Raw genomic sequence first — 11,613 nt, forward strand, 5'->3', positions numbered from 1 at the left:
TAAACATGAAGGGGGAGACAGACAACAAAACAAAACATATTAACAAAATAAAACAAATAGAATAAACATGAAGGGGGAGACAGACAACAAAACAAAACATATGAACAAAATAAAATCAATAGAATAAACATGAAGGGGGAGACAGACAACAAACAAAACATATTAACAAAATAAAATAAATAGAGTAAACATGAGCGGGGAGACAGACAACAAAACAAAACATATTAACAAAATAAAACAGAATAAACATGAAGGGGGAGACAGACATCAAAACAAAACATTAACAAAATAAAATAAATAGACTAAACATGAAGGGGGAGACAGACAACAAAACAAAACATATTAACAAAATAAAATAAAGGGAATAAACATGAAGGGGGAGACAGACAACAAAACAAAACATATTAACAAAATAAAATCAATAGAATAAAAATGAAGGGGGAGACAGACAACAAAACAAAATATGTTAACAAAATGAAACAAATAGAATAAACATGAAGGGGGAGACAGACAACAAAACAAAACATTAACAAAATAAAATCAATAGAATAAAAATGAAGGGGGAGACAGACAATAAAACAAAATATATTAACAAAATAAAATCAATAGACTAAAAATGAAGGGGGAGACAGACAACAAAACAAAACATATTAACAAAATAAAACAGATAGAATAAACATTAAGGGGGAGATAGACAACAAAACGAAACATATTAACAAAATAAAACAGATAGAATAAAAATGAAGGGGGAGACAGACAACAAAATAAAACAAATAGAATAAACATGAAGGGGGAGACAGACAACAAAACAAAACATATTAACAAAATAAAACAGATAGAATAAACATTAAGGGGGAGATAGACAACAAAACAAAACATATTAACAAAATAAAACAAATAGAATAAAAATGAAGGGGGAGACAGACAACAAAATAAAACAAATAGAATAAACATGAAGGGGGAGACAGACAACAAAACAAAACATATTAACAAAATAAAACAGATAGAATAAACATTAAGGGGGAGATAGACAACAAAACAAAACATATTAACAAAATAAAACAAATAGAATAAAAATGAAGGGGGAGACAGACAACAAAATAAAACAAATAGAATAAACATGAAGGGGGAGACAGACAACAAAACAAAACATATTAACAAAATAAAACAAGTGGAATAAACATGAAGGGGGAGACAGACAACAAAACAAAATATATTAACAAAATAAAATCAATAGAATAAAAATGAAGGGGGAGACAGACAACAAAATAAAACAAATAGAATAAACATAAAGGGGGAGACAGACAACAAAACAAAACATATTAACAAAATAAAACAGATAGAATAAACATGAAGGGGGAGACAGACAACAAAACATATGAACAAAATAAAACACATAGAATAAACATGAAGGGGGAGACAACAAAACATATTAACAAAATCAAAGAAATAGAATAAACATGCCCTTCTAGACTGTGAGCCCACTGTTGGGTAGGGACCGTCTCTACACGTTGCCAACTTGCACTTCCCAAGCGCTCAGCCCAGTGCTCTGCACACAGTAAGCGCTCAATCAATACGACTGAATGAATGACTAACTGCATGAATGAATGAATGAATAAACGGTCGGGCTCCCCATAGGTGGGCCCGGCGGTGACGTCACGCGCACGCGCCCCGAGGGGGGGGGGGCACGCGCCCGGCGCATGCGCGGGCCCCGGCCGGTCGCGGGAGGGAGGCGTCACTTCCGGAGCGCGGCCGGAAGTCGGCCCTGAGCGCGACCGGAAGTGGACGCCCAGCGCGGCTCTCGTCTGATGTCGCCCGGGCTCCGTGAGGGGGACGTTGTTATTTTGTTTTTTTCGTCCGGGACCCGGAGGAGCGACCCGAGAAGCCGCCAAGATGGCTATGCAAGCGGCCAAGAGAGCCAACGTGAGTACGGGCACCGACCCCGACGCCCGCCACAGCCCTTACCACACAGCCAGAATCAGCAGTGCAGTTATAGTCATCATAATGATAGCATTTAGTAAGCGCTTACTATGCGCCAAGCACTGTGGTAATAGTAATAATGGTAGCATTCATGAAGCGCTTACTATGTGCCAAGCCCTGTGGTAATCGTAATAATGATAACATTTATAAAGCGCTTACTATGCGCCAAGCACTGTGGTAATAGTAGTAATGGTAGCATTTATGAAGCGCTTACTATGTGCCAAGCACTGTGGTAATCGTAATAATGATAACATTTATAAAGCGCTTACTATGTGCCAAGCACTGTGGTAATAGTAGTAGTGGTAGCATTTATGAAGCGCTTGCTATGTGCCAAGCACTGTGGTAATCATAATAATGATAACATTTATAAAGCGCTTACTATGCGCCAAGCACTGTGGTAATAGTAATAATGGTAGCATTTATGAGGCGCTTACTATGTGCCAAGCCCTGTGGTAATCATAATAATGATAACATTTATAAAGCGCTTACTATGCGCCAAGCACTGTGGTAATAGTAATAATGGTGGCATTTATGAAGCGCTTACTATGTGCCAAGCACTGTGGTAATCATAATAATGATAACATTTATAAAGCGCTTACTATGCGCCAAGCACTGTGGTAATAGTAGTAATGGTGGCATTTATGAAGCGCTTGCTATGTGCCAAGCACTGTGGTAATCATAATAATGATAACATTTATAAAGCGCTTACTATGCGCCAAGCACTGTGGTAATAGTAATAATGGTAGCATTTATGAGGCGCTTACTATGTGCCAAGCCCTGTGGTAATCATAATAATGATAACATTTATAAAGCGCTTACTATGCGCCAAGCACTGTGGTAATAGTAATAATGGTAGCATTTATGAAGCGCTTGCTATGTGCCAAGCACTGTGGTAATCATAATAATGATAACATTTATAAAGCGCTTACTATGCGCCAAGCACTGTGGTAATAGTAATAATGGTAGCATTTATGAGGCGCTTACTATGTGCCAAGCCCTGTGGTAGTCATAATAATGATAACATTTATAAAGCGCTTACTATGTGCCAAGCACTGTGGTAATAGTAATAATGGTAGCATTTATGAAGCGCTTGCTATGTGCCAAGCACTGTGGTAATCATAATAATGATAACATTTATAAAGCGCTTACTATGTGCCAAGCACTGTGGTAATAGTAATAATGGTGGCATTTATGAAGCGCTTGCTATGTGCCAAGCCCTGTGGTAATCATAATAATGATAACATTTATAAAGCGCTTACTATGCGCCAAGCACTGTGGTAGTAGTAGTAATGGTAGCATTCATGAAGCGCTTACTATGTGCCAAGCACTGTGGTAATCGTAATAATGATAACATTTATAAAGCGCTTACTATGTGCCAAGCACTGTGGTAATAGTAGTAATGGTAGCATTTATGAAGCGCTTGCTATGTGCCAAGCCCTGTGGTAATCATAATAATGATAACATTTATAAAGCGCTTACTATGTGCCAAGCACTGTGGTAATAGTAATAATGGTGGCATTTATGAAGCGCTTACCATGTGCCAAGCACTGTGGTAATCATAATAATGATAACATTTATGAAGCACTTACTATGTGCCAAGCACTGTTCTAAGCGCTGGGGAGGTGACAAGGGGATCAGGTTGTCCCACGGGGGCTCCTCTTTTTAATAATGATGATAATAATAATAATAATGGTATTTATTAAGCGCTTATTATGTGCCAAGCACTGTGGTAATCGTAATAATGATAGCATTCATGAAGCGCTTACTATGTGCCAAGCACTGTTCTAAGCGCTGGGGAGGTGACAAGGGGATCAGGTTGGCCCACGGGGGCTCCCCTTTTTAATAGTGATGATAATAATAGTACTAATGGTATTTATTAAGCGCTTACTATGTGCCAAGCACTGTGGTAATAGTAATAATGGTAGCATTTATGAAGCGCTTACTATGTGCCGAGCACTGTGGTAATCATAATGATGATAACATTTATGAAGGGCTTACTATGTGCCAAGCACTGTTCTAAGCGCTGGGGAGGTGACAAGGGGATCAGGTTGTCCCACGGGGGCTCCTCTTTTTAATAATGATGATAATAATAATAATAATAATAATGGTATTTATTAAGCGCTTATTATGTGCCAAGCACTGTGGTAATCGTAATAATGATAGCATTCATGAAGCGCTTACTATGTGCCAAGCACTGTTCTAAGCGCTGGGGAGGTGACAAGGGGATCAGGTTGTCCCACGGGGGCTCCCCCTTTAAATAATGATGATAATAATAATAGTAATAATGGCATTTATTAAGCGCTTACTATGTGCCAAGCACTGTGGTAATAGTAATAATGATAGCATTTATGAAGCGCTTGCTATGTGCCAAGCACTGTGGTAATCATAATAATGATAACATTTATGAAGCGCTTACTAGGTGCCAAGCCCTGTTCTAAGCGCTGGGGAGGTGACAAGGGGATCAGGTTGTCCCACCTGGGCTCCCCTTTTTAATAATGATGATAATAATAATAGTAATAATGGCATTTATTAAGCGCTTACTATGTGCCAAGCACTGTGGTAATAGTAATAATGGTAGCATTTTTGAAGCGCTTGCTATGTGCCAAGCACTGTGGTAATCATAATAATGATAACATTTATGAAGCATTTACTATGTGCCAAGCACTGTTCTAAGCGCCGGGGAGGTGACAAGGGGATCAGGTTGTCCCACGGGGGCTCCCCCTTTTTAATAATGATGATGATAATAATAATGATAGCATTTATGAAGCGCTTACTATGTGCCAAGCACTGTGGTAATAATAATAATAATGATGGCATTTATTAAGCGCTTCCTATGTGCCAAGCACTGTTCTAAGCCCTGGGGAGGTGACAAGGTGATCAGCTTGGCCCATGGGGGCTCCCCTTTTTAATAATGATGATAATAATAATAATGGTATTTATTAAGCGCTTACTATGTGACAAGCACTGTGGTAATAATAATAATGATAGCATTTATGAAGCACTTACTATGTGCCAAGCACCGTTCTAAGCGCTGGGGAGGTTACAAGGTGATCGGGTTGTCCCACGGGGGCTCCCCCTTTTAATAATGATGGTGATAATAATAATAATAATGGCATTTATGAAGCGCTTACTATGTGCCAAGCACTGTTCTAAGCGCTGGGGAGGTGACAAGGTGATCAGGTTGTCCCACGGGGGCTCCCCCTTTTAATAATGATGGTAATAATAATAATGATGGCATTTATTAAGCGCTTACTATGTGCCAAGCATTGTGGTGATAATAATAATGACAGCATTCATGAAGTGCTTACTATGTGCCAAGCACTGTTCTAAGCGCTGGGGAGGTGACAAGGTGATCAGGTTGTCCCACGGGGGCTCCCCCTTTTAATAATGATGATGATAATAATAATGATAGCATTTATTAAGCGCTTACTATTTGCAAAGCAGTGTACTAAGCGCTGGGGTAATAATAATAATAATAATGGCGTTTATTATGCACTTACTATGTGCCAAGCACTGTTCTAAGCGCTGGGGTAATAATAATAATAATGATGATGATGATGGCATTTGTTAAGCACGTACTGTGTGCAAAGCACTGTTCTAAGCTCTGGGGTAATAATAATAATGATGGCATTTATTAAGCACTTACTATGTGCAAAGCACTGTTCTAGGTGCTGGGGTAATAATAATGATGATGATGGCATTTATTAAGCACTTATTATGTGCAAAGCCCTGTGGAGGTTACAAGGTGATCAGGTTGTCCCCTGTGGGGCTCCCAGTCTTCATCCCCATTTTCCAGATGAGGGAACTGAGGCTCAGAGAAGTGAAGTGACTTGCCCAAAGTCACACAGCTGACCATTGGGGGAGCCGGGATTTGAACCCATGACCTCTGACTCCCAAGCCCGGGCTCTTTCCAGTGAGAGCCACGCTGCTTCTATGCATTCATTCATTCGTATTTATTGAGCCCTTCATGTGTGCAGAGCTGGGACAGCCTGATTACCTGGTGTTTACCCCCCAGCGCTTAGAACAGTGCTTTGCACATAGTAAGCGCTTAATAAATGCCGTCATTATTATTATTATTATTCTGAGATCCCACCTTCTCCATCAAACCCTCCCTGACTACTTATCAGCCCTCTGGCTATTACTATGTGTAAAATGGGGATTAAGACTGTGAGCCCACCGAGGGACAACCTGATCGCCTTGTAACCTCCCCAGCGCTTAGAACAGTGCTTTGCACATAGTAAACGCTTAATAAATACCATCATCATTATTATTATTATTACTACTAAACGCTGGGGTTGATACATGGTAATTGGTTTAGACCCAGCCTCTGTCCCACACAGGGCTCCCAGTCTTAATTCCCATTTTCCAAGTGAGGTAACTGAGGCCCAGAGAAGTGAAGTGACTTGCCCAAGGCCACTCAGCAGACAAATTTTAGAGCAGGGTAAGAACCCAGGTCCTTCCGATCCCCAGGCCCGGGCTGTAAGCAGGGGGCTAGAGTCGATCATGTTTAGAAGACCCTTCGGGCACTAGAATACTGGCATTTTCACTTTTCTGAGGCTCTGGGCAGGTCAGTGTTTTTTTAATTTTCTTTCGCTGTTGTGTTTTTTTCAATTTTTTTAAAGCCCCAGGAAACCTAAATCTGTTCAGTGTACTTTTGTAATATTGAACGCCTCCTTCCTTTCAGATTCGATTGCCTCCCGAAGTTAACCGGATTTTATACATCAGAAACTTGCCGTACAAAATCACAGCGGAAGAGATGTACGATATTTTTGGAAAGTACGGACCTATTCGACAAATCAGAGTGTGAGTCTTATGGATTTTTTTGTTGTTCTTGCAAATTTTGGAAAATGGTCTCAAGCTAAATGTTGAAATGTTGCGCCTGGAGCACAAGTAATGCGTGTTAGAAATAAGATGAGATAGTTCACAGAAAATGAAGAGTGAAATTAGCCTTTTCTAGAGCGGAGAATGGGATTCCCGACTGGTCTAGAAAGGTTGTGTGGGTACGAGGAGGCGTACCTATCGACTTTAACAAGGCTCTGTGGAAGAGAGCTTTGGTTTTATACTTGTATACTTTATGGGGTGGCAGAGGGCAGGAAAAATAGCTAGAAGAAGTTTGAGTTAGGTGATGTCTCGGGCTCTGGTGTCTTAATCGTGTGCAGTTACGAAAAGGGGCTTCTCAAAGTCGTATTGAAGTTAGTACTTAGAGCGGTTACCGCAGGTAGTCTTGGAAAAGCAAATTGCCCGGTGCCGCCTCCAAACACTCGGGCCAGAAAGATCTCCTACTTAATGGGTTTTCTTTCCCAAAGCTTCGAACTCTTTCGGACTCTTACGAAAACGTGCTGAAGGAAAAAAAAAATTGATTCAGCTTTCCCCTGTACAGGCTGTTGTATGTGGCGTGTTACCAGAGCAGCGGATCTCTTCATTTTGATGTATTAATGCGTGCACAGATATTAGAATAGATACAGGTCAGGATAATACCCTTATACACTCTCAAGAAAAGGTGTTGTAGAAATAAGGTGATGTATTAATGCGTGCACAGATATTAGAATAGATACAGGTCAGGATAATACCCTTATACACTCTCAAGAAAAGGTGTTGTAGAAATAAGGTAGCCTTCTTTGGGAAATGAGCTTTTCAAGGGACTTCTGTTGTGACTCTGGGATGTTTAGAGACTGTTCTTCTTGATTGATGTGTGACCTTGGGCAAGTCACTTTACTTCTCTGGGCCTTGGTTACCTCACCTGTGAAATGGGCATTAAAACTGTGAGCCCCATGTGGGACGTGGACTGTGCCCAAGCTGATAAACTTTCCTCTACCCCAGCACTTAGTACAGTGTCTGGCACATAGCAAGTGCTTAACAAGTGCTATTAAAAAAAAAAAAAAAAGAGATCAAGGGAACCCAGGAGTTTAAAGGAAAGCTAACCAGCAGGCTTGACCTGAGAAAATTCAGGAAAGCCTCAATCATTTGAGGGACTTAACTTAGGCCACATTATTATCTCCTGATGTTGATGGAAACTGTTTTGCATAGTTTTCTAAAGCCTTGTCTTGGTGAATCAGAAAAATGGAGTACTAGTACTCACCTAATAAAATAATCCAAATGTCTTCGTTGAGCTGGGAAAGCGCCGGATTCGTGCAAGTTGTCCCGAGCAATTGTAGAAAAATGTGTTCCCCTGTCAGGGAGGTCGCAGTTCACTTGGCCTGCCTTTCTTACACCAATCTCCAACAGCTCACGCTCATTTTAAACGCCCCAGGTTTTTGCCCAGGCTGGTTCATAGTTTGTGTCTGCTCAGTTTGGGTGCCACAATATTCTGGGACTCGTATGAGTTGTACCCAGATGACAGGAGACTTTAAGTCCTTATCATCACTGCATTTGTTGATCCGAAATTGTATTCAGAGCAAGATATTGGGAATTTGGGAAACATACAATAGAAGTCAAAGACAGGATCCCAGCCCCGTCTCTCCCTCAGTAAGGTGAAAGGAAAAAGTGTGTCAAGTTTGAGGTGGTGGCCTCTTTTCAGCAGAAACGTTGAGCCACTTCTTTCGGCGGTACACTAACGCTCCTGAGCCCAGTACCGTGCTCTAGACTCTGAGCTCATTGTGAGCAGGGAACGTGTCTACCAACTCTGCTGTATTGGACGCTCAGTAAGTCCCCAGTAAATACCACTGATTGTGGATAAATTACAATTCAATGTGAAAATAACAGCTTCGTCCATAGTGCTCGAGAACAGAGAGGATAACCCGGTTTCTACCGTTAGTACTAAATGTATAAAAGAGAAAATCATTGTTTGTGAATTGGTAAATTTGGACTAAGCAAACCTGGTTCTACTGTACAGTGGGAACACACCCGAGACTAGAGGAACAGCCTACGTGGTCTATGAAGACATCTTTGATGCCAAAAACGCTTGTGATCACCTCTCGGGATTTAACGTGTGCAATAGATACCTCGTAGTCTTGTACTATAATGCTAACCGGGTAAGTATTCACCGGTGTGTCTTTGTTTCTGCCCAGCTGGTTTCTTTCAGAGTGGAGCTGTTCCCTGCACAAAGGTGCAATTGTAATTTCATTGAACAATGATGCCCTGAAGGCTGGAGAGTTGAATACAGCTCCCATGGTACTTCCAAAGATACGCTCTGAGAAAATCTGACCTATTTGACGCTTCCAAGTGGCATTGAAGTGCTAATGTAGTGGGCCTCTTGAAGAAAGCAAAACGGCTAAAAAATAAATCTATAAAGGTGCATATAATGGGCGATGCATCAGGATGAATACGTGAATATTGACTTAGACGTGCCTGTGGCCCGCAAGAGCCTTATAATGTAAGAAGTGGGAAAAGGCAAAGGGAAAGCCTCGAAGGAAAAGAAAGGCTCAAATACGTACATCGACAAGAGTAAGCGCAGTAACGTGGGGAGCAGTGTGGCCTAAGGGAAAGAGCCTGTGCCTGGAAGTTAGAGGTTCTGGGTATTCCAGCTTTGCCTCTTGTCTGCTCTGTGACCTTGGACAAGTCACTTCACTTCTCGGGGCCTTAGTGACCTCATCTAGAAGATGGGGGAGTAAATCCCATTCCCTTTGCTTTGACTGTGAGCACCGTGCGAGACGGGGCTGTGACCAACCTGATTATTTTGTATCTACCCCAATGTATCCCTGGCACGTAGTAAGTGCTTAACAAGTATTTTGTATTTTTTAAAATTATAGCGGGGTTTCCTTGACTCCTCAGGACTGTACTCTGGGCTGCCAGGGGTACTTACTGTGTGCTATCCTAGCATCCCTGTGACCTGGGGACTCGGCTGTGTGGATCCCAACAAAGTTCTTTTATTGGGGGAGCTTCCATCAGTCCCGGAAACCCCCTGTTTAATTTCACTTGTAGGAGACCACAGTGCAAAGATCTCATCATCAGTGAGATTTTTTGAGCACTGACTGGGTGGAGACCCTCCCCTCCTCTGCCCCGAAGCACTTATGTACATATCCGTACTTTATTTGATTTAATATCAGTCTCCCCCTTTAGACTGTAAACTCCTCGTGGGCAGGGAATGTGTCTGTCATGTTGTGTGTACTCTCCCAAGTGCTTAGTATAGTACAGCAAGCGCCCAGTAAATACAATTGATCGCAGAGTACTGTACTTATGGCGTTCAGGAGCGTACAATACCACAGACACATTCCCTGCCCACTACTAGCTTACAGATCTCCCTCCTATAGCAGCCCCTTCCTTGTCATTATGAAATATGAGATCACTTCACTTTCAAGAAATTTTAATGTATTTTATGATGGTGGTGGTGTCTCCATTGTAAACGATAGCCTCGATCCAGTCTGGTTTAAAAAGGCAGGCCCGACTTGAGTATTGATTCACCGTCTGACCTTTTTCTTTAGGGGCTATTGATAATTCAGTTTTGATCTCCTGGAAGCGTTCCTCAGAGAAAATTTGAACTAGAAATATAATCCTAACCGAGGGACGTTGCAGTCTGTCCTTCCACATCTGTTTTATTGTGTTCTTCCAAGTGCTCACTGCATGCTACGTCCAGTATGCAGTCAATAAACATGATTGATTGATTTTTTTTAATGGCATTTAAGCGCTTATTGTGTGCCAGGCACCATCCTAAGCAAATGAGGTTGGACACAGTCCCTGTCCCACATGGGGCTCACGGTCTTAATTCTCATTTTCCAGATGAGGTGACTGAGGCCCAGAGAAGTGAAGCGACTTGCCCAAGGTCACACAGCAGACAAGCAGCAGAGCTCAGATTAGAACCCAGGTCTACACGACTCCCGAGCCCATGCTCTATCCACTAGACCTCACTTCTTCTCCATCCTCCTTCACAAATATAGAAAGCAGGAGCAATAGTCAGTCGGAGGCCCCAGGATTCTAATAGGAGTTCAGCCAGAGCCACACCGAGCCCCGTGTCACTACTTCCCATGCCTTTCGTGGCCCAGTTTCACTCTCCCCCATTTTCCCCTCCGCTCTGTCGTGCATCCCGAGACCTCCAGAGCTCCCGGCTTCTGCCCGAGGATCCTCCTTTGACGTTAGGGAAGGGGTGGCAAGTGGAGAGCTGGATGGCCTGGAATTGGTTGCTTGACTTCCCGTTCGTACCTTGGTTAACTTGGTGGCTTCCGTTGTGTTTGGCAGGCGTTCCAGAAGATGGACACAAAAAAGAAGGAGGAACAACTGAAACTCCTCAAGGAGAAATATGGCATCAACACAGACCCACCCAAATAACCCTTCTAAAATTCCCCTTCAACCCTAGTCACCTCTCCTCTCGGACTGAACTCATGAAAAGATTTTTGGATTTGAGCTCACAGTGGTCACTTTTTCCCGCCCCCACCCTGTCGTAACTTTCTGTGGCATTTAATCGTTGTACTTTACTCAGATCAATAAATTTAGATTTTATGTTAACTTTCAACTCATTCAATATGTCAGTTCTTTTATGGAAATAGCTCTCCAAAAATCCCCCACCTCATTTGCCTCAAGGTTCGATTTGATTTTATAGATGAGGTTAAGTTCATGATGCTTTAGTGATTTCTACAGCTTTTTTTAAACTGTTGCCCTCCCTAAGGTCTTTCCCTCCTGGCCCTTATAAGGGATATTCTTTCTTTGGGAGGAACATTTGAAGAGCCTCAGTTCTCAGCAGAGGAAGTTATTAGTAAGTTG

General features: G+C 42.0%; 1 protein-coding gene across 1 annotated transcript; it reads left to right on the top strand.

Moving 5' to 3' along the window:
- Positions 1-1,775: 1,775 nt before the first annotated feature.
- SF3B6 (splicing factor 3b subunit 6) lies at positions 1,776-11,365 on the top strand. Its single transcript, XM_038750916.1, has 4 exons — positions 1,776-1,923; positions 6,665-6,783; positions 8,813-8,951; positions 11,092-11,365. Exons 1-4 carry the CDS (start codon positions 1,894-1,896, stop codon positions 11,179-11,181), a joined length of 378 nt encoding a protein of 125 aa, XP_038606844.1. The 5' UTR covers positions 1,776-1,893; the 3' UTR covers positions 11,182-11,365.
- Positions 11,366-11,613: the final 248 nt, after the last annotated feature.

The sequence above is a fragment of the Tachyglossus aculeatus genome, chromosome 9 (assembly GCF_015852505.1).
Source record: "Tachyglossus aculeatus isolate mTacAcu1 chromosome 9, mTacAcu1.pri, whole genome shotgun sequence".
NCBI classification, from domain to species: domain Eukaryota; kingdom Metazoa; phylum Chordata; class Mammalia; order Monotremata; family Tachyglossidae; genus Tachyglossus; species Tachyglossus aculeatus.